This window comes from Acomys minous (assembly GCF_964271855.1).
Source record: "Acomys minous genome assembly, chromosome: 1".
Classification (NCBI taxonomy): domain Eukaryota; kingdom Metazoa; phylum Chordata; class Mammalia; order Rodentia; family Muridae; genus Acomys; species Acomys minous.
In genome coordinates this window covers 39,195,094-39,218,925 of record NC_140483.1, presented here as the reverse complement: position 1 = coordinate 39,218,925, position 23,832 = coordinate 39,195,094, and the positions used below count along the sequence as shown (strand labels likewise).

Sequence of the window (23,832 nt, the reverse complement as noted above, 5' to 3'; positions counted from 1 at the left end):
CACATTGATAGGTAATTAGCTATGTCAAACTCCTGATCTTTCAGACTTCCTAATCCTCTTACCTTTTCACCAAAAACAAAGAAAGGAGATGGGTACTTCATGTCTTGGCTGCTAAAAGGACAGTTCACAGATGATTTATGGATAAGTGCATTACGCCCTTCTGTGGTAAGAATCTTTCTCTTTTCTTTATGGTAGCATACATTGGGGTAGACACCAAAGGCCAGCAGAGAGATAACAACATCCAAATTATTATCTGGTCCAGTGTTAGTAAACACTTGTGTCAATAAACAATCTGTTAAAAAAAATTAGAAGAAAGGTTTTTAAAAATTAGGTAAGAAAAATAAGACTCTACTAAGACTTCTGACAACATTCTTAGAATCTTCCTAACAGACATCAAGTTTAATTAAAGAGCACTTCTGAAAATGAGCGTGGTGGTGCACATCTTTAATCTCAGCACTTGGGAGGCAGAGGTGGGTAGACTGCTGGAGTTAAAAGCCACCCTGATCTACAAAGTGAGTCCAGGACAGCCAGGGCTACACAGAGAAACCCTATCAGGAAACAAAACCAAAAAGAACTCTTCTGATAAGAGTTTAGATTCTCCTGTCTCTGCCTGCCTAGTGCTGGGATTAAAGATGTGCACCACCACACCCGGATAAACTGTTCATTTTTATTAGCAGGACAGGGGCTTCATCTTAAGGCTACTGCTAGATTCTTTCTTATAGAAGTTTTTTTTTCCTTTAGATTTTTAAAGGAAAGGAAATTTTGTCAGTTAACAAAAAATTAATTATTTAATTTGTAACCTTTAGAAATTCTACTAAATATATTTATTTCTTTCTTTTTTCCAAGACAGGGTTTCCCTGTGTAACAGACAGCTCTGGCTGTCCTGGAACGCATTCTGTAATCCAGGCTGGCCTCAAATTCAGAGATCCACCTGCCTCTACCTCCCAAATGCTGGGATTAAAGGCTGCACAACCTCCACCAGGCCAATATACTATTTCTGATTAACATACTCCAGTTCACAAAGTTTAGTCTATTTGGAAAAGACAAATTCAACTTATTACCAAGAAATAGAGCTGGATTAGGTTCATCATAAATGTGTTTTGTCAATAGCTGACATTACATAAGTACTGCACATGTAGTTTATGACAATAGTTCAAATAAAAGTAAAACTGGTTAAAAATAATTGGTTGTAGGAAGAGGCTTTTCCCGTATCTGAGAAACCAAGTCAGACTATCTTTTTGTATTCTCTAAATTGTTTCTATTCTGCCTTTAGCCTCCTGAATGTGGAATTACAGCATGAGCCAATTGACTCCAGGTTACAAAATGGGAGAAGTTTTACCTTCTGGAAAGCCAGAGTTAATCAGAATCTCTTTAAGCTGTACTTTGGCCTCCCAAGTCATTCTTAGTGTAGCCATATTGAGTCTCTTCTGCTCACAGAAACGTATTTCTGCTTCTTCTCCACTCATCCTAAAACAAAATTTTCAAAGCACTTACTCTCAAATGCTCAGAAAGCTCAGATGATTACAAACTCAGACAGCTCACTAAATTCTATAGCAATTGCATCTAAGCCCATACCTAGCATCATCCCAGGCTTGGAATACTGAAAGAAGGGCTACGTGGTCAGAAAATCTGTTTCCAGCAAAATTCCGGTGAATATACCCCAGGCGTTTTCCTTCACTGATAAAGGGTTCTGGAAAGCAGGTAGCAGCAGAGATGGTACAGACAGCATCTCCCACACTGAAACAGTTACAATGAGAATAAATCAATCTTTTTGCCACATCTTCAAATGAGGACTGAGCCCTTTGTTGGCTAGTAAGCTTTTCATCAGCAGTCCATCTTTCTACCAACAATAAAAGGAACTTACTAGAAAATGCACCCCATTATCATCATTTTTCCGAAACGGGGCTCAATGGGGAGTTTAGCCAGGATTCGCCCAAGAGGAGTCAGCTCATCATTTGCATCTAAAGCATCAAGTTCTGTGGAAAAATACTTATTTGTGAATGATGTCAATAAAGGCACCTAATGTTTCACTATGCATCAAGCATGATGCCCAGAGCAAATAATTCAGTCAACCCCACAAAACCCATTCTGGTTTACCTAATACACGACACTATAAAACTAGGTTTTAAGAAAATTAGACTGTAGCCATTGATACAGTAGCAGCATTAGCATTTCGTATCCACATATCCCATAAGAAACGATATCCAGAAAATTCTAAAATTTACACAGTAGTTGAGTGGCAGACTACAAGTTCAATGCAAAGCCTTCTGACTTCAATGCCCTCAATTTTCACTACATTACTTTAATAAAAGATTTGAGAATTAAAAAACAAATCCTCTAAGACTCACATTTAGAATATTACATACATGTCCAAGAAGTAGGTAATCTGTGCTCAGATTCCTAAGATATATATATAGTGTTCAGTATTTCCTTAATGCTTTCTAAAGAAGACTCATTTATGCACCTTTATCCCCCAAGCTCCTCATGCAATGTGTGATGCTTATCTATGAAACCTTACTAATACAGATTTACTCCTTCAGTGGGATTTGCCAAGTAGAGTCAGAAAGTCTAATGTAGAAAAAGGACTTACCTCTAAGGGTATGCTCTGCTTCAATTACAGCATCCAAAGGTGGAGGTTCAATTGCTTTTGCAAGGAATTGGCCAATTCCTCCCAAACGCAGAAGTTTTATGCTCAAAGCAATTTCATGCAATGGTGTTCTAAACATCTCTGGTGTCATGTGGGTTTCCAGTCTAAAATTTAGAGAAGCAGAAAAGAAGATGAAAACTTGACAAAATCTTTATATAGAGAAACTGAGTACATAGTAGCCCTTTCCTGATACCTTTACAATTACTACAAAACTTTTCACATTCACTATGAAACCGCCTGGAAACTACCTTCTGACTTTACTCTCACATCCAGGATGCCTTTTCAAATGGGAAGTAAAGCAGGATGAAAAAGTTAATGTTACCACTTCTACTTATGGCTACCTATCTGTTAACAAACATGGATTGAAAAAAAGTGGTGGAAAGTTCAGCAAAAGGAGGTCCAGCCCAGACAGGACAACTTATTGCTAAATAACATAGAAAGTAGCCAGACAAGCACAGAAAATCAATTGTGCCTGGTAGCACTCAAACAAGAAAAGAATAAGCAGGTTATCAAGATGAGACTTGATAGCCTATGACCACAGGGGGTGAAAGAGGGAGGAACGGGAGGATACAAGTGATGGGATAACAATTTAGTTGTAATCTGAATAACCTAATTGTGGTCCAGACATGGACCTGGGCAGCACTGGGCTAAGTGAAATAAGTCAGTAACAGAAGAAACCCTGCATGAGTCCTCTTAGGTAAGGGCTTAATGTAGTCGAAGGTATAGAGACGGACAATGGCATGCTAATTATTAGGTGACACAGAGAAGATATGCTGAATTTAAGTTGCATAAAGTAACAGCTGTATAAAGTTCCAGAGGTGAGCACTGTCACTTAGTGCCTGTGGTTAGCGGTAATAGTGTTTATAACATTGTGTTTCTAAACTTAACAAAGTATATACATTGATTATATACAGTTTTGTGTAATAATTAAACCTTAATAAAATTAGCCTTGGAAAGATTAAAAAGAAAATAAGTTTTATCTGGCCAGTTATTGTGCTAAAGCTATTTAAATAAATCACTAGGTCTCTATGATGATTATTAGGGGCTAGCCAGGTCATAAGATAGAGTTTAATATAAATATTCAGCAACACAGCCCTGGCTGTCCTAGAATTCATTCTGTACACTACGCAGAACTCAGAGATCTGCCTACCTGTCTGTTTCCTGAACACCTCTTAGGTTTACCACACTTAAATTTACAACTGCAGACTTAAGTCAGATTGGAACTAATTTTTCCATTCTAGTTCATTATTTGCCCACATATCCTTAAATTACATAAGCCAACACTGGCAGCTTCTGAGTTTTATATTCTTTTATATTTCCATAGAACCCCGTTATTCAAGCTTGAATATACCTTATTGAAGGCACTTAGGCATATGGTTCATTCAAAGAAAAAGTAGGAGTAGGAAGGGCACAAAAGATTTAATTAAAAATTCACATATTTTAAAACCTGGCTTTGCTAAAATAGCCAAGTGCCTTAGTGGGTAAGAATCCAAATTACAAGCCAGGCATGGTGGCGCACACCTTTAATCCCAGCACTCGGGAGGCAGAGGCAGGCGGATCGCTGTGAGTTCGAGGCCAGCCTGGTCTACAGAGCGAGTCCAGGCCAGCCAAGGTTACAGAGAAACCCTGTCTCAAAAAACCAAAAACCAAAAAAAACCAACCAAACAAACAAAAACCAACCAACCAAACAAACAAAACAACAGAACAAACAACAACAACAACAAAAGAATCCAAATTACAAAGCTTTACCCAAGTTGTTCACTGGTATATTTATGACCAATCCCAGTAAACAAATATTAATTTAAAATTTTATTTTACCTGTCAAAACGAGCTCGACTACAAAGATGAAAACAGAACCCAGGTCGTACACGGCCAGCTCGCCCTTTTCTTTGTTCAAGGTTTGTTTTTGATGCCCACACAGTAGCATAGTTGGTCATGTTGTTGTGAGCAGTAAATAGTTTCACTTTTTGTCTAAACAGAAAAGTTATTGGAGACAGCAGTCATAAATCAGCAATGGCTTTGTATTTTCTTAGCTACCCATCTATTCAAAGATATACAAATATCTTTATCATTCACACTAAGCAAAATTATGATATCCTGCAGTTAACAAGATCCTAGAAGTTCTCTGATCAGCCAGTGAGTCCCCAGAGCTCAGTGACAGGCCTTATTTCACCTGTGCACAAATGGCTGCATGCACATGCAAAAGAACATAGTCGAGGCTTATAGATCAATTAACTAGGTAGGCTGAGACAGCAGGATCACAAGGTAAAAGCCTGTATAATCAGTCTAGTGTTTCAGGCCAGATTGTACAACTGAGACCCTATCTCAAAACATAAAATGGAGGAGTGGGTGGGTTGGGGGCACAGAGGCTTACAAAAGGACTGTCCTTCTAGAACAGTACGCTGGAACACAACCAGGACCCTTCCTTTACACTCTAGCAGTGTTGGGACCATACTTCAACAACAGCAGACCTGTCATATATATGGGAGACCAAGGCGTGGGGATAGAGAGTTCAACACAAAGACAAACAAGAATGACCACACGGTCAGTTTGGATTCACAAATAACCTTAAAACAGCTATAGGTGCCCACAACTCCATGACTGAGATTAGAACAGAAAGAATCCCATTCCCTGTTAGGTAAATAGTTAATTGGCAAATCAAATTCCCTTTTACATTCATGACATACTTGTATTCAGAAAACACATACACAACCAGGCTTCTTTATTACAAAATTTCTGTGCACTCATTATACCAAGGCTCAACTCACATAGGTTTAATTGTTTTAATTTTTGTGGCTGTGCTGTACTACTATTTCTGTAGGGGAAAGATAGGTTTTCTCTATAGACTTGCTCTGTACTCCAGACAGTCCTGAAATGCACAGAAATCCAACTGCAGGCCTGCATCACAGCAACAGGCTTGCAGTACATATTCAAGGCTGGCAAATTCTACAACACAAGATTGTAGTGTTTTTTAATTTCTTAAAGTAGTGCCCTTCAAGTCAACTATTTGTCTTATGCTAAGTAATGACTATATTTATAAACAAATGAGAGCCGGGTGGTTGTGGTGATGCACACCTTCAATCCCAGACTTGGGGTGAAGGCACAGATCGACCTATGTTAAGATCAAGCCCAGTATGGTCTACAGCGTGAGTTCCAGGACAGCCAAACTTACACAGAAAGCCTCTGGACAAACAAAACAAAAAATTCCCAAAACAACAGCATAAATTCAGCAATCAAGGGAATATGCCAAGTTACAGATCATCGTATGAAAAGTTGGAAGTTATTTTTGCTATTAAACATGGTTGGTAAGTACTTTACCACCCCCAGCCCTTTGTGTCACTCCATGAATGGAATCTGTAGACCTAATGTCAGTGAGTCTAAACACGCGGAGCTTTTAGTTACTCTAGCAGGCTCCGCATGACCTGATACATGCTCTGTGACCTCCTGGTAAGGTGAGATCTACCACTTGCTAAGGCCTGGGCTGAGATTAAAGGCATGTGCCGCCATGCACAGCATTTAATTTTGTCATTGGCTTAAGGTGTCAAATACCTTGGAACTGGAATTACAGTTCTCTTAATCACTGAGCCTTCTCTCCAACCCTGGTTAAGTACTCTTAACCTACAATCAGTACATACAAATGAGTGGTATCTGTAGGAAAATCTGACAATAAAGTTTAAAGCGGTGATGACAGTATACAGCTATAAATAACCCTAGTATGTAGACAAGAAAAAAAAAAATCAAATCTGAAGTGTAACAGTCAAACTACCTCAAAAGAAATACAACTAGGGGGTGAAGAGATGGCTTAATGGATAAAAAGTATTTGTTGTCTTGGTTTAGTTCCCAGCATCCACATGGCAGCTCACAAGCACCAGGCACACACCTAGTGTATAGACATATATACAGGCAAAACACCAATATACATAGAAGGAAACTTTTACAGAAAGAAAACAAGACAGGGTGTTAATTGATGAAGTTGGCAGTAGCTAACACAAAGAGGCAAATAAAATTTTCTAGGAACTTACTTGCAGGAGTCAATGACATAAACAACGTCATTTATGGTAATGCTTGTTTCAGCAATATTTGTAGACAAAATAACCTGCAAAAATTTTTTTCAAAAAATTAACTATAGAAAACGCCCACCTATGAACAATAAGAAAATTATTCAACCCACCTAGAATGGGAGCATTACTCCAACAGGATTAAAATGATCTACCAATAGACCTTTTTCTATTTAATTTTTGATACCGCAGCATTTTTCTAGTATCTCTTGGAACATGTATCATTTATTAATCTGATCTTGTTTTGGTGTCGTGTTTACCTTGGTTACTCCATCTGGTACTGGATCAAACACTTTGCGCTGTTCTTCCCGAGGAATCTGAGAATGCAGAGGTAGAATCTGATACCGGTGACTTCCTGTAATACACAATGGTTAAGAACTAAAATTAAGAGCAAATTAAAACAGTTCTCCATGACACATCTCTCTTTCAACAAACACTCCAACATATTAGTCAGGGCAAGAGCAAAAATATCGATAGTCAATCAAAATGAGAGAACTCATACCAAAATGTGCATTATTTTCCAAATGCTTTTGCATAGTATAAATCAAATTCCAGCCAGGCAAAAAAACTAGTACAGCTCCAGGAACATTAAGGGTTTCTATGTATTTAAGGAGAGCCTCGATGAGTTCAAAAGGTGTTTCCTTTTCATTCAACTGAGACATGCTCAACTTTGTTTCTGGGCCATATTCATCACCACATATCAGGTTGCAATTTGCCTGTTAAAAAAAGAAAAAAGAAACATGATTTGTCGGTTACTACAGCTCTCAAATTTCTTGGAACTACACCTGTTTCTATGCCCATGGAAGCATCTGAATATATGTCCATATAAGCCTTCAGAAAGATTGATAATCCATAATGTAGACTCCATAATTTTTCTTCTAATTTATATTGTTTTCTACCAAATGACCTTGGCCTTCCTGGCCATCTCACCTTAGCTCCTGTATTTAGAGGTACATTCAACCATGACCATAATTTATATTTCTAATTTCTATTATTTTCTACCATTTTCTATTTGCCGTTTCTGGTTATTATGACACAGATAAGCTAGACCTGGCAGCAGAGGCCTTGTTGTATCAACTAACTACCTTGGAAGGCTAAAGGAGAAACAAGTTTAAGGTCTGCTTGGAACCCTGTTTGCAACCTAAAAAAATAAAAGGCAGTAAAAACTTGTCTTCTGGTGTCTCTCTCCCTCTAGCAATCATCCCAAAGTAATGTAAATATTAAAAATTTAATGAATAATTTTTTAAAGTTAAAAAACCTCAACGGTAATATGCTTGTCTACCAAGTGAAAAACCCTGGGTTCAATCAATACTTAACACTGCTTAAGCAAATAGAAGACCTGGAGTAGGGCAAGAGTCTGTCAAGCTCATAAATTATAGGCAATTGCAGAAAAAAACACTGACATGAATCCCAGGGCCCATGTAGAAAATGATGTAAAGAACTAAAGTAGTCAGTCACTGAACCTAAAATTTGAATATTCACTTATCTAATAGGTATTACAATTGATTTCACAGGATTGTACAATGCTAAAATAATTCATGTACTTTAAACAAACCACTTGTCATTTCATCAAATATTCTCATAATGAGCATTAGTCATTTGTATAAGTGTATCTACGTACATCATCATCTTCACCACCATCATCCTCTTTATCTTTCTTTTTCTTGTCCTTTGGAGGTGGAATGAATTGAGTCATCTGAATGCAGTCTTCCAAAAAATATTCTGTCAGGGATAATCAAGTTAGTTAAGTAAAAGATAATTTACAAAATGTTACAGCTATAAATTTGCTAATCCACAGTTCAAACTCCTTTAATCTTTATCAACTTGAGTCTTCACAAACTGGAAGAAGTTTAAGCAGTAAAATTTCATAATTAAATCTTAACTATGGAAACTGAAAGAATTTAATTTTTGAATATACTCTTATAAAGCCAGCTGGGATCTCCCACTTATACACATTTTTAACCAAGCATTTACAGAACCTGTGTACACTGTCATAATCTCCACCAGGATCTCAATGTATGAAGTTTGCTCCCCTGCCACTTGAAACTACTCAGCACAAATCCATTCATTTAAGAAGTAAATTTCATGCACAAGAAATAACATCGACACATACTTCTTAGAATGTTTCTGCATCTTTGTAATTAGCACTTACTTAATTTCATATTAAGCATATGTCCATGTTTTCTTTTAAACTTTGGGGTCACTCTAGTATCATTAGCATTCTACTCAAATTGTGCCCATGTCTGTGCCTTCTGACTGCAGATTGCCATGTAAGCTCTCAGCTACTCTTCCTATGCCAGGTCTGCCTGCCTGCCAGCCAACATGTTCCTCACAACAATGACCTTGACCTAACACAAAGCTGTAACAATACTCTAATTAAATGCTTTTCGTGTCTTGGTCAGTGTCTCTTCATAGCAACAGAATAAACTACAGCACCTCACTATGAACTCTAAGACACTTAGTTTCTACCCACTACCATCAATTAACTACTTTGTAAAGTTGTAAAGCACAGCAGCACAGCACAACTTAGAACTTTGGGGGGAGGTTTCATAGACCGTGTTTCTCTCTCCTAGAACTCTTTGTGGACCAGGAAGCCCTTAAACTGAAGAGACCCATCATGCCCAGCAAGAGGTAACTTAGCTTCTACTTCATTCAACTTTTTCTGTATTATATGTACGTTTGTGTAGTGTCTACCTCAATCACTTTTCAAACGTGAGGTCACGGGCAAGTCAGCAAGCCCTAGGTATCCTCTCACCCCAACACTCCAGGACCACAACCATGTGTCACACAGTGCCTGGGTTTTAGATGGTGATTTAAATTCAGGTCCTCATGTAACCCACCAACACTGAATTCAAGTGCCTACAGCACATTTCAATTTTTAAAAATGTAGTGGCACAGCTATTCATTTCCCCATCTCTTTGTCTACTTTCATTTCCTCAACTGAATTGTGCAACAAGTTATTCAATAATATTTACATGTTCTAAGATGATCAAAGGTTTAAAGTGTATAAAAATGATTCTTTCTCAGAAAGTAATTGAAATATGGTTGTACTCCATAGGATCAATTCTGGTACAAAACTAAACATCACAGGGAAGAAAGGTTCGCTAAATTCTGGTGTGTTTGTTAATTTGGCATGCTGATTTTTTACTTGTATGTGTATAGTGCCTCAACTTAGTGTCCAAGGAAGACAAAGGGGGGGGGGGTCCCCTGGAACAGGTGTTACAGTTGTAAGCCAATGTGTCATATTTACTCAAACCATCACTACCATCTCCAGAATTAAAATGATAAAAAGCCCTCCTTAATAAAACATGTTTTCTTCCTATCACACACACAAAAAGTTTACCTTGAACTGGGAAAGTCCTTCCATAAACTTCAATGATGGGGCAATTAAAGAAATATTCACAGAACATGGTGGTATCAATAGTTGCAGACATCAGAACAATGCGGACTTCAGGATAAGCCAGAACCACATCACGTAGTACTACCAAAAGGAAGTCAGTCTATTGAAATAAAAACACAAATTTAACAGAGGGCTATAAAATACACCTGTAAGAACTGTGCTAGTCCTAAGACATTCATTCAGTTGGCCTTAAATTTGTTCAGTCTCCTGTTACAACATCACCAGTGCTGGGATTATAAGCATGTATTACCAACCCTAGTTTTATATGCTGCTGTAACATCAACACAGAGCTTCTGTGTATGATGGGCAAGCACTATCAACTGACTGTATCAGGCATGCAAACACTTCATAATTAAGTACACAATTTTCATAAGGAACATGGCTAAAACTTAGTTCTACTAAAACAAACAAAACAGAGTTCTATAGTTTCAAAATATCTGCCAAACCAACATCCTCAATTATAGTTCCTTCCTACATAAGCTTGTATATACACTTCCTACGTAAGTGTATATACACTTAATGTTTTCTTCAAGTCTGCCTCAAAAGACTTTTTTGCAATAGATTTAAAACAGGTACTCTAAGTTAGTGAATGAAACCACTCCCCAAAACAATGAGGTTAATTACAATTAAACTGAAAGGTTGGGCATCTTTAGCATGTGCAAGGCTAGGCTTGATACCCACCAGCTTTAAAACACACTTCCAAAAGTACTAAAGGGTGTGCATACATCCTCCTTTGAGTGAACATTTTCTCCTTTTTTATGATGTTTGGGCCTTGATTGTCTTTTACTAGATTTTTCTCTTGCACATTTTATACTCATTCAGAACTTTATTTAACCACTGTTTAGAACATTCTGAACTAGGTCGACTTTTCCATGTAATAGATACAGATTTCACCTGATCTTTGCTGAGTTCTTGCAGGCAAAGCACTCATAATTCTTGAAGTGTGATATACTATCCATCTGGCAGGCTTTAATAGTTCTAAATTAGAATATTAAATAAGCATCTATGGTTATTCTAGGACAGAACTTCTATGTAGCTTTGGATTTCTTAGAACTCTCTTTGTAAAACAGACTGGCTGGTAACTCAGAGATCCTCCTGCCTCTGCTTCCTCCTAAGTGGTGGAATTAGAGATGTGTGCCACCACACTCGGCTGAGAATTTAAACTCTTGAAGACCACTAACATTCAAGTTAAAGCACTGTGGAAACACCAGGGTGTGATAGTTCATACTTGCTGTCACTAGAGAATCTAAGGCAACAAATATGACTCCTGCAAATCAGAGGCCAGCCAGTACTAAGATTAAACCTGTTTCAAAAAGATTAACAGCAACATGGGGACAGTTTGGATAACCAAACTACACAGAGACCAGGAATGATTTTAATCTATAAATAGAGCCTTAAAGAAAACTATGGGGGCTAGAGAGATGGCTCAGAGGTCAAGAGCACTGACTGCTCTTCCAAAGGTGGTGAGTTCAATTCCCAGCAACCACATGTTGGCTTATAACCATCTATAATGAAATATGTGAACATAATTTTAAAAAACTAAGTATGAAATCTCACCAGCTACTCAAGTCAAATTACTGACTCAGCTAAGATATGTTAATGCATTCTGATAAGAGCAAACATACTAATTGATGAGTCCTGAGTACTATTTACAAGTAGAAGAAAGAGCAAGGATATGATTTCTCCCCTCAACAGAGACAAAGCAAACTCTTTAATTCATAGTTACTTACATTGATATCTCTTTCATGAATTTCATCTACAATTACATGACTGATCCCTCGAATGCCTGCTTCTAATTTTCTTAAGAGCACACCTTCAAGAAAAAAAGAGTCAAAGAAGTAATGAATTTTGGTAAGGATTAGAACATATGTCTTTAAGGCAAACATGTTCTATAAAAGAACATGTAGATAAATAAGGCTACAGCACAGAGAAATCGTATCTCAAAACAAAAACAAATTCCTACATAATTGACTGATTCAACACAATCCTAGCATTATAGAAAATGTCTTAAACATTCTGGGGGTTTTTTGTTTTGTTTTTGAATTTTAACAGCCTTGGCTGTCCTGGACATACTTTGCAGACCAGGCTGGCCTGAACTCAGAGAGGTCGGCCTGTCTCTGCCTCCCAAAGTGCTGGGATTAAAGGTATGTGCCACTATGCCCGCAACTGTCCAGGGGAACACTCTGTAGACCAAACTTGCCTTGAAACCAGAGGTCAATCTAACCTGTCTAAGCATTGGAATTGAAATGCATACCACTACACCAATGACTCTTAGTAGTTTTCTTAATAGAAATTGCAGCACAATAAGCTTCAAGTGAAGAACCGTTACTGACCTACAGTACAAAACATTATACTGGCATGGGGGCGTGGAAGTATAGACTCAAACCGGACACTGTAGCCACAGCTTTTTCCAGGCTCTTCACCTCTCTCATAAGCAACTCGCTCAGCCACTGCTACTGCGCTGATCCTTCTGGGCTGAAAGAAAAAATTGCCAAATTAGTTATGTTCATTTAATATTGTCTCTGTGTGACATGGGTGATAACACATGACCTGCTAAGCTAAGTCTCATTTAAAATTCTCTGCTCAGATACACCAATCCCAAGTCAAATTTTAAAATCCTGTAAGAGCTCTTTTCTAGGTGGTGTTACACACACCTTTAATTCTACCACTAGGGTGGCAGAGGCAGGTGGATTCCTATGTTTGTGTATATAATATCACCGAACTAACTTGTGATAGTTTCAACCACCCGTATCTTTAACAATCTGAGAACTCTGATCATTCTAATAATTACTTCCTTTCCAAGATGATCTTCTCCAAGATTTAATATAATATGTACTTAAATAACTTTTAAGTGACCATGCTCAAGAATGCCATCTTTGCACATAAAGACACGTCTCTCTAATATGTTTCCCTAAGTGCCTTTGGCAGGATTAAAAGATTTAAACCCTTAATGTATTAAAAATTCTGCCTCCCTGTTCATGAGGAAATGTGCTGGAAGTGATATTCAGTATTCCTTGGTCTTCATGGCTTTGCACTCACAGGCAAAACATGTCTGGTTGCCTAATCTTATTTCTACAAGCTCAGCTTATCATTTAAAAGTCCAAGTAGTCAATTTTCACATTCCATTTTTATGACTGAACCAAGAATACAGCCCTCTTTCCATAGTATTAGTTTTGGAAATCAACAAGGTATGTACTGCAAATTTAAGCTGTATTCATACTTACATGCAAAATAACTGATACACAAGTTTAGTGCTAAATCCAAAAGTGGGCATTTTACAAATAAGACAAAACACAAAAGGCCGTTCAATTTTAAGGTTCATTACCTTCCCTGAATAAAAATCCCTAAGTAGAAGGGGTCAAGTGGGGTTTGTGTGATACCCTACCCTTCTTTCAAAAAGTATAGGGTTACATGCAACCGTTTAACCTAATAATCCTGTAAGAGCCACTGTCTCCACAACCCTGAACAGTTTGACAGGCTATCTTACAAAAAGATAACACAATACTTTAAAGGATGAGCTCATGGGCTGGAGAGATGGCTCAGAGGTTAAGAGCAGTGGCTCTTCTTCCAAAGATCCTGAGTTCAATTCACAGCAACCACATGGTGGCTCACAATCATCTAATGAGATCTGGTGCTCTCATCCTGCCTGCAGGTGTACATGCAGGCAGAATACTGTATAAATAAATATAAACAAATTAAAAAAAATATTTTTAGGGGACTTAAAATGGGTGTTGTTGCTTAAGCCTATTATTCCACATACATAGGCTTCAACTTCAAGGACTACCTGGGTTATAGTATAGGGTAAGTACAAAGTCAGTCCTGTCATCTTTATGAACTCTTGCTTAGCAATAATGAGGCAAGGGCTACAGATCAGTGGTTAAGATTATGTGTTAAAGGCTCTAGACTAAACTCCCAGTACTAAGGAAGGTGACAGCAGGGAGTAGAGTACTTGTTACTGTCAACAGTCTTGAAACCTTATTTGACCAAAACAAAAAAATTCTCCCAAACAATTGCTAGAATGTATACACTGGCTTGCTACTTACCTGAGTCACAACAATATTACACTCCGCTGCTCTGTCATTCTGGATAAAATCATCCAAAATGTACTGTGGAACTTGTGTGGTTTTACCACATCCAGTAGCTCCTCGAATAATCACAACTGAATTTTGACTAATGGCTTCCAAAATTTCAGCTTCAAATTTCTTCACAGGAAGCATCTCTCGCTCTTGCAACACCTGTGTTAGCAAAGTTAAAGCTCATTTAAAATATTTACTTAAAAGAGTAATGCTTTCTAACAGGTTTAGCACTTAAAATGCCTAATAAAATTCGATCCCCTTTAAATTTCTAAGGTTATCTTGTCTTCATTTCCCTTAGGTCTCCATAAACATCCAAAGGTATTTCCTACTTTGTAATGACTTGTCACAAGTGTTATTACTTTATATTTGCTAAAAGCATATTCAAAAAATTAATATTGAAGTCCTGAATTAATAGCCACTACTATAGTTAACTATAATTAGTAATTTGGTATAAACCTGACATTCATTTTAAAGCTCTAAATAACGTATGTCTAAGATTTTCAAAACTTACACTTTGTAAATTATGATCCTGCTCCAGCTGGTATGTTAATTCATTCTTAAGGTCCATGCTTATTTGTTCTGTAGACGCCTAAAAAAAGAAGCAGTCAAACAAATCTTATTTTTTTACTCTGACCTAAAAAAATATATACGAAGAAACACAAAAACAAAAACTGATAATAGAAAGCCATGCTGTACTTACGTAAGCAAGGGGCCCCTCATCAATGTTGCTACTAGTCCAAGGATTCCAATTGGACTGTGGGGGTGACCAAGGAACCACTCCCACTGCGTTTTGTCTCTGAGATGGTTCAAAATGAGCCAATTTCCCAATGTTGAGTACAACTGGACAAGAAGGATCAACAGGCTAATAAAAAAACAAAAAACAAATAAATAAAAAGGAAACACATGTCTAGACTTTAAAACAATGTAAACTACAAATCTGTATATATGCTTACTGGAGGCACAATTTCAAGATCTAGCTCTTGAACCACATTTTGCAGCTGGAGCTCCAATTCTGGAGAAAGGAAAACTTTGTAAGGCTCCACCTACAAAAAGGAACAATGAAAATCATCAAAACATCCACAAATAGCAATTTCATCAAAAGTAATATAGAGCTTGTACTAGGGCTGTAACTGCCAGAACCAGCAATTCCTTTTAGTGAGAATTTTTTCAATGACTCACCACTATAAATGTGGGATTTTCAGAGTATCAGTAAGTACAACATTGTTTTTTCTTGATCTATTAAGCTAACTATAAATTCAATTCCTTTAGTCAAATATTAAATAATTTAGAGTGTTTGTGCCTAAAAACTTACTCTCTCTCCTTCTTTCTTCTTTGTAAGCCCAGAGTAAGCCTCAATCACTCCAAGATGATATAGTTGTCGGACAAGTGAGAGGGCACAGGATTGTGCTGCTAATTTCTTATTTGATCCATGTTCACGTGCGAAAATCCCTATAAGGATTACCAAAAACAGAAATGAGCTGTATGAAGAAAGAACCATTGGAAACTAGACATGTAACTAAAGAATCAATGATGTAAAGCACAACACAGATCTTCTTTTACCAATCAAATGCAATTCTATAACTAATCATCAATACAAGCTGGTACTAAACTATCATTATTACCATGTCATTAAATCATATTTTAAAACTACAAACTTGAAAATGTAGGTCTAAAACAAAATTGTGTATACAGTCTTTACTTATATCAGTCAAGATGGGACTAAAGAGATGGCTCAGTGGTTAAGAGCACTGTCTGCTCTTCCAGAGACCCTGAGTTCAATTGCTAGCAACCATCCATAGTGTGATCTGGTGCCCTCTTCTGGCACGTAGGTGTACATGCAGGGAGAGCATTGTATACATAATAAATAAATCTTTAAAAAAAAAAAAAAAAGGAGTTCTAGGCCAGCCTAGTCTACAAAGGGAGTCCAGGAAGGCCAAGGCTACACAGAGACCCTGTCTCAAGAAAAAAAAAAAAAAAGAGCACCCACAATCTCAACTAAGCAGTCTACCTACCTATGTGAGTAGCTCGTATAGCCATAGTTACCTATTTGCTTTCTGAGTATACTTAACCACTGGGGTTTTAAAGACAGTGTTTCTCTATGAAGCTCCCTCTCTCTGCCCAAAATTCTATGAACCAGGCTGGCCTCAAATTCCAGAGATCCACCTGCCTCTGCTTCGTGAGTATTGAGGTTAAAGGTGCCACATCCAGCACGGTTTTTTTCCTTCAAGATTTATTATGTATACAGTGTATATATATGCCTATACACCAGAACAGGGCGCCAGGTCTCATTACAGTTGGTCGTGAGCCACCACGTAGTTGCTGGCAATTAAGTCAGGAGTTCTGGAAGAGCAGGTCCTGCTCTTAACCTCTGAGACAGCTCTCCAGCGTTTGTTTTTTAAATAAAGTTTCACTCTGTACCACAGACAAGACCAGAATGTATGGTGGTATCATCCTGTACCTTAAGTAACTCACACAAGTAATATAGACACTTACCACCATGCCTAGCTTTGACAGTGTGGCTCTCAAATGCAATAGTTTTCTCTGTCTCTTTCCTTTTTTGGTTTTTCCAGACAGGGTTTCTCTATGTAGCCTTGGCAGTCCTGGACTTGCTTTGTAGACCAGGATGGTCTTAACTCAGAGACCCACCTGCCTCAGCCTCCCTAGTGCTGGGATTAAAGGCATGTGCCACCAGGCTGGGTTCATTAGCTATCTTTATGCATTAAATCTATTGCCCAATCCAAACCTCCATGTTAGTTTCCATGTTTTTATTTTAACCTTGACCTTTAAAATTAGCATCTTTTGCACATGCAGACTGATTGATTAAACCTTTGTTATTAAAGATCAGTAAATATTCTAAAATATTAATGCTGCAGGTTCCATGGGATTTTTATTTATTACATATACACTGTTCTGCCTGTACACCTGCATGCCAGAAAAGGGCACCAGATATTAGGTGGTTGGAAGCCACCATGTAGTTGCTGGGAATTGAACTCAGGACCTTTGGAAGAATAGCCAGTGCCCTTAACCTTTGAGCCACATCTCCAGCCCTCCATAGGACTTCTGTAGATATCACAAATAGAGTTCTTCGGCATACTTCAAGGTTATAATTTTTTTTTTTGGTTATAATATTCTTAATAGTTAACTCTGAAAGGCTCCCGTTTTCAAAAAAGAAGTATCTATAAAGGAAATTTACATCAGCTATGCAAACAATAAATATAATCAGGCTTGTTTTGTGCTTAGGAAAGTCTGAGACTGGAGCCTACATCTAGACCAGTTACCACAGGTGCTCATTAGGATAAAGCACTTTCCTGGGAGCACCTCCTTCCCTCAACTTTCCCTACCTTCCTAGGTCCCCCAACTCTTCCTTAACTGTGTGTGAAATTAAACATCTAGCTCTCACCTTACAGTATCAGCAACTTCCACAACCCTACATGTTACTCAATCAATTGTTCTTACACATTAATAAATGGTTATTTTTCAATTATGTAATGGTCTAGGATTATCTCCATCAAAAGAAAATTTTATAACTTCTCTATTGTGTTCTGTAACCCAAGCCTTTAATGTGAAATTATCTTCTTTGCAAGAACGTTTAAGAATACTATAAAAAAGCAATCACACTTACTTCTGCCCAGCTGCTTGATATAAATGGTCATTTCTGCAATAAAGCTCCTGTAACAACATATACAATCAACGTTAGGAATTTATTGCTGTAAATTACAAACTCCATTATCTCCCTAGTCAGGGAGGTTTTCCAAAAATTATAGCAAAAACCACTCTGAACAATTATTTCTGTCCAATCCTAGAACAAAAGGCATGTAAACTGCAAATATATATGATATTAGTTGATGCGCTTTCTTTCATGAAAAGAAAATGTTATCGTTTGAGTAATTTACTTATTTTCATTCCAACGTAGATTTTGAATATGAGAATGCTTTCAATGAAAGAAAATTTTGTTTATCTTGGAGCTAAGAAAAACACCAAACTCATCAAATTATCTATATAGAAATTTACAACTGCAACCTGTTAGGGTAAGTTTTGTACATGCAAGCACAATACCAGTAGCTCCTGTGGCAGACTCTCGATTTGTCTATAGCTGGAAGAAGTCCTTAATAACAAAAGGATTTAGCCTACTTTTAGATATTTAAACCAGGGCCTAGAGAAAAATCATTTTTCACATTATAACTAGAACTGCTAGCAGGTTCTAAGGAGTGAATTTAGGTTTTAGCAAACATAGGCTGGTCCTTCACTGCTCAGGTACATTCAAACTTGACTTTGTGCTGTGAATAAAAGGTTAAGTAAAGCTTAAAGGGGAAAAATTGTTAGTTTCCTTCCTATACTTCTTTGTCAACTGACCTTCAGGCACAAGTGCTTCAAGGGGTCAAAGGCCACTGGCTTTCAGGGGAACAACATCCACCCTTTCATTAATGACACCGATGACAGTATGTTTCTCAGCCAGGCTTAAAGTCAGCACTCAATCTCATTCTCCTCCACCTAGGGGGGAACAGCAACACCAGAAATCAGTTTACAATAGTATCCCATGTGATTGCTTAGTTCAGCCTAAGCATCAGCACATGTGTATATGAACACAGACCTCTGGTGTTGCTGTCTGTTATGCCTTTCAATAAAGGACATACAGGAGCAATGTGTCCAAGCTCCAACTGTCTGCCTCTTACATTGTCTTGTCCTGAATTCTTTGTTTTACATCAGAAATCAGTAAGATACTGACGTCAATGATTGTTGGGTTGGGGAGGAGGGGATGGCAGCAATTTAATAAGTTTTAGACACTTATAATACAGTAATAATTACAATAATAAACATTATTGATGCTGGGAATTTGAGCTCAAGGTCTCACGTACACTTTGCGGATGCTCCACCCCTGAACTCTATCGCCAGCCTTTCTAATTGTTCTTTTGTTTGTTCTTAAGAGACAGGGTTTCTCTGTGTAACTTTGGCTAGCCTTGAACTCAGAGATCCATCTGCCTCTGCCTGAGAACTGGGATTAAAGGTGTGTGCCACCATGCACGGCCTTAAATATTCTTAAAGCTGCCAAAGCCAGTAAGTTGTACACAAAGCATTAAAGAAAAGGAAGTATTTCTTCTTATGGTCAAGAGTTTGTGTTTTAATTATAACACCAAAATGGAGAAAACTCTAAAATTGATATTCTGTATATAATATTTGAGAATTCAGGACTGAACAAAGCAGTAGGAAGCAGGAGGAGCCATGCTCTGATCATTTTGAATATGAGGTCAATTTTTTTGTTTTGTTTTGTTTTGGGTAATGATTATTTTAGGGTTGCTACTTGCACCCAAGGGAGAACACTGATTTAAAGAAAATGTTTTAAATTTATTTTGGATAATTTATTTTGTATAATTAAAGACAACAAATCGAATTGTCAAGATGTTTTCAGAACCACGTCCTTTCTCTTCCAATAATACAGTGCCTCCCTGAGGAGTCTAATCTGTATGAGCCTTCCTGGGAGTAATAAGCACTACACCCTGGAATGCTCTTAGGAAGAACATCAAGCAGGCTGAGAAACATACGGTCACATAGCTTCCCTTACATTCAGTTTTATAAGCTTAACAGAAAAAAAGCATTCTAATTTAAGCCATGTATAAAATTTCGCGATCCTTCAACTTCACGGTACATAAGTAACAGGATTCTTAAAAGAGCTGCCAACATCAAACGGGAATTAAATTTGGATATAGAGGTAATACAATCTACTTCTTAGACAACAAAACATACCAGAAGAATATTTAAGCACTTAAAACTATGACCAATGAAACTACATCGACCATCCAAACATCGAACAAATTCACAACCTCTGTCCAATTAAGTCTACTAGGAGCAAAACATGTTAACTTTGACCTCCATCCAAAGTCCAGCATTAAAATTTTTTTTTGCAGGACTTCTTACACAATTTAAGTAAAAACTGTTAAAACAACAAGTCAATAATTTATCTTTTCACAATTCACTAATGCACACAACAAATTGGGTAACATTCGGCTGGTAAACATAGTCCAATCCCCTTAATTTTTTACAAGGAAAATAGTGAAACAAGCAAACCTGTTGTGGTCGGGACCCACTTGGGTGTACTTATATTCTCCTTGGATCTTTTCTTTTTGGAAATACTGGTTCAGACGAGCCTTAGCATTTTCCAATGTCCAGTTTCCATGAAGCCCAGCATTTAAATCCACTTCTTCTGACTCTAGAGTCTGTGGAATCAATGATGATTAAATTTGGCTGCACTACTTGGCCATACTGTTTGTCTGTTTCTCTAGACAAAGTTTCTCTGTGTAGACCAGGCTGGCCTCAAACTCACAGAGATCCACCTGCCTCTGCCTCCCCAGTGCTGAGTCTAAATGTGCCACCATGCCTGGCTATTCATACTTTTTTTTTAGGAATCCCCCAAGGGGGTACAACATTCCTGGAGGCACTCTAATACCAGGTCAATACTGGAGTGGATGGAGCAAGCTCCTATTCCAACTCCTACTTCTAAAAATCTATTTAATATACTGTCCTCAAATAGAGGCCTATCAGATACTAAACTGATTAAGAACAGATACTACCCTTGATCTTAACCAAATGGCCCAGACAATTTACTTATCCATACTTAAGAGGTACAATAATAACATGTAACCATTTTTCAATATAAAAGTCAGGTTTTCTTCAGTAGTGCTGAAGTCCAGCACTTTATCACTGACCTTGTGTTTTTGAGATAGGATGTAACTATGTTCTTAGAACTATGTAGTCCAGGCTTGCCTTCAATTCATTCCCCTGGCCCTTACTTCCTACTGCTGGAACTAAAAGCATGCACCACACCAGGCTAGGGTGTATAACTGGCTTTTAAGCTAAGGCCACTTGAATGAAGGCAAGCCTGGGATTCAAGAGACTGTCTGAAAACAAGACACAAACACCCAACAATTTACTATGCTATTTACCTATAGAGGTTTACAACCATGCTGTGAAGTAAATCCCAAATTTCATTTTCAAGGATGTTAACACTTGAGATTCCTTACCGCTTGCACTTCTTGCTCCTCCTTTCTAGAGTAGTAGTCCTTTAAATTGGCTCCTCGGTCCCAGGTGGGTCCAGGAGAACCATAGCCAGAAGAAGACTCAACTCCAGAATTATTTTCTGCTAAAGAAATGATTGCTTTTAATTAACCAACCAGAAAAAAAACTTTAATGTCCCTAGGGAAAACTTGAGACTCCATGTTTGGATACTTTTCAATTATTCAGAAGTACGATCTTGAAAATTCTAAGTAACTGGTAGTCTAGTCTGCTTCTTTGCCAGTATCTTATGCCTGTGCATGTGGAAATCAAAGTATAACCTCTGATGGAGTTTTTACATGCAGAATAACAAACTAAGGACAAAACTATCCAGCCAGGAATCGTCTAACTGGAAAAGAAATGAGCTGACCTGTGTTTGTATTAGATACTGAATGTATTTTGTCCTGTCTCCTATATACTTGTGCTATGAAGGGGGCCCTTAAACACAAGCATGAACATAAAACACACACGATAGATAGATAGATAGATAGATAGATAGATAGATAGATAGATAGATAGAGCGAGCCAGCACGAGCTATATTATATAGCTCTGGATGTACTATAACTTCGTATGTATATCAGGGCACCTTTGAACAAGAGATTTACTTGCCTCTGGCCTCCCAAGCACTAAATTTATGTGTCACCATGCCTGACCCCCAAATAATACCTCTTTTTTTTTTTTTTTAAGTAAAACTTTCTATGGAGATGATGGGAATGCAGCTCAATTAGTAGAATGCTTGCCTAGCAAGCACAGGATTCAACGCCCAACAGAGTAACAACTGAGTATGGTGAATATGTCTGAAGCCCAGCTCGTGGAGGTGGGAAACATTTGAGAATCTAAATAAAATATAAATTCACCCTCCAAATTACAGTCTGAATAAAAACAAAAAACCCAAAACCAAATAAAAATATAAAGAAAGCTAATCCCTTGACTATTGATAAAATGCCCTCTGGTGACATCCACAGGTACTGCAGGCAAACACCTATACTTAGGAGATCTTAAGTGACAGGTTACTATCGTTTTATACACGTTTTCTTCAATTTTTATTCCATAAAACAACTGGATGATGCAAATTTAAAACAAAGCAAAAAACAAAAAAACAAAAAAAAACAAAAACAAAAAAACAACAACAACAAAACAAACAAACAGGATTTGTTAGAAAACTGGCCAAAATCTATCGTTTTTCCCTCCAGACAGGGTCTCTCTGTTTAGCAGCCCAATCTGTCCTGTAACTTGCTCTGTAATTCAGGCTGGCCTTGAATGCATGGAGATCTACCTGCCTCTGCCTCCCAAGTACTAGGATTAAAGGTGCACACCACCACTGCCCAGCAAAATCTCTAAATATATTCCCCCCTGCACCAAATTTTCAACTATATGTTCAACTTGGCAGGGCTAAAATCTAAAGCAAGCAGTCCTGTTAAAAGTAAGAGAAAAAGCATTAAGTGCGAAGTATAAACCTCATTCAGCGTATCTGATAAGTGCAAAAGCCTTAAACTCGAAAACAGCCATATTTTTATTAAAGGCAATTTATAATTATTTAACCATGAGGAAGGCATTTTGCTCTAAGTTCAAGGCCAATCTGTTCTACAAAGTGTGTACAGGACAGCCAGGGTGACACAGAGAAGCCCTGTCTTGAAAATTGTTTGATCGTATGTTCTAACATGCTAAAACCTATTTTGGCCAATCAATTATAGTTGTTTGCCTTCAAAATCAGCAAAGGCAGATGAATCTCTTGAATTCAAAGTCAGCCTAACCTGCACTGGTCTACAAAGTGCTCCAGACCAGTCAAGAGCTACATAATACAATCTGTCTTAAAAAACAAACAGCACTTGGGGAGGCAGAGGCAGGCGGATTGCAGTGAGTTCGAGGCCAGCCTGGTCTACAAAGTGAGTCCAGGACTGCCTAGGCTACACAGAGAAACCGTGTGTCGAAAAACCAAAGAAACCCTATCTTAAAAACCAGTGTTAGGGTTAACAGTTCTTACCACTTCTGAATAAAACCTGGGTTTAGTTTCCAGCACCCACATGGTAGTTCACAGTCATCAGTAAGTATAGTTCTGGGAGTCCAAGGCACCAGGCATACACGTACACAAGCATACTTGCAGACACAACAGCTATAAAAATCAAAAACTTTTAAACAAAACAAACCCTAAAACATTGGCTGCTTAAGTGGTATTTCCTAATTTTTTTTTTCATTTTTCTATATAAATGACAAGGTAAGATGATGACCAATCATTGTGTTATTCTCAGTCGGGTACAAATATTTAAGTCCCTTACCTGCTTTGAGAGCCAGATGTGGAGGAAGTGGTCCTCCCATGGGTGCTGGTCCTCCTTCACCGGTACTGGCTGTGCTATCAGAGGTGTCACTAAGTATCGGTGGGGGTGGTACAATCTACAAGAGGAAAAGTCAAAACAGAGTCAATGCTTGTTTGGCGTTTTTTGTTTTGTTTTGTTTTTCAAGACGGGGTTTCTCTGTGTAGCCTTGGCTATCCTAGACTTATTTTGTAGACTAGGCACTCAGGAGGCAGAGGCAGGCGGATTGCTGTGAGTTTGAGGCCAGCCTGGTCTACAAAGTGAGTCCAGGATAGCCAAGGCTACAGAGAG

General features: G+C 37.9%; 1 protein-coding gene and 1 long non-coding RNA gene across 6 annotated transcripts in view; one reads left to right on the top strand and one right to left on the bottom strand.

The window, feature by feature from the left end:
• LOC311603478 overlaps positions 1 to 23,832 on the top strand; it is a 239,519-nt gene that overhangs the window by 175,811 nt on the left and 39,876 nt on the right. The window lies entirely within an intron of this gene.
• The window catches only part of DHX9 (DExH-box helicase 9), a 33,314-nt gene that overhangs the window by 2,911 nt on the left and 6,571 nt on the right, over positions 1 to 23,832 (bottom strand). For 3 of the 5 annotated variants that reach the window (XM_084792383.1, XM_084792385.1, XM_084792386.1), the window contains exons 4-25: positions 23,506 to 23,620; positions 21,198 to 21,316; positions 20,245 to 20,393; positions 17,804 to 17,850; positions 15,494 to 15,630; positions 15,135 to 15,224; positions 14,882 to 15,043; positions 14,693 to 14,770; positions 14,149 to 14,340; positions 12,439 to 12,580; positions 11,836 to 11,918; positions 10,049 to 10,205; positions 8,327 to 8,427; positions 7,208 to 7,421; positions 6,966 to 7,060; positions 6,670 to 6,743; positions 4,466 to 4,618; positions 2,591 to 2,751; positions 1,865 to 1,976; positions 1,576 to 1,737; positions 1,340 to 1,467; positions 63 to 292 (exon numbers count right to left, since the gene is read on the bottom strand). In XM_084792383.1, the coding sequence (XP_084648509.1) occupies positions 63 to 292; positions 1,340 to 1,467; positions 1,576 to 1,737; positions 1,865 to 1,976; positions 2,591 to 2,751; positions 4,466 to 4,618; positions 6,670 to 6,743; positions 6,966 to 7,060; positions 7,208 to 7,421; positions 8,327 to 8,427; positions 10,049 to 10,205; positions 11,836 to 11,918; positions 12,439 to 12,580; positions 14,149 to 14,340; positions 14,693 to 14,770; positions 14,882 to 15,043; positions 15,135 to 15,224; positions 15,494 to 15,630; positions 17,804 to 17,850; positions 20,245 to 20,393; positions 21,198 to 21,316; positions 23,506 to 23,620 (2,901 nt within the window). Of the gene's footprint in view, positions 1 to 62; positions 293 to 1,339; positions 1,468 to 1,575; positions 1,738 to 1,864; positions 1,977 to 2,590; positions 2,752 to 4,465; positions 4,619 to 6,669; positions 6,744 to 6,965; positions 7,061 to 7,207; positions 7,422 to 8,326; positions 8,428 to 10,048; positions 10,206 to 11,835; positions 11,919 to 12,438; positions 12,581 to 14,148; positions 14,341 to 14,692; positions 14,771 to 14,881; positions 15,044 to 15,134; positions 15,225 to 15,493; positions 15,631 to 17,803; positions 17,851 to 18,534; positions 18,673 to 20,244; positions 20,394 to 21,197; positions 21,317 to 23,505; positions 23,621 to 23,832 lie in introns of those variants that run through there. The other 2 variants (XM_084792384.1, XM_084792387.1) reach the window with 2 other exon arrangements.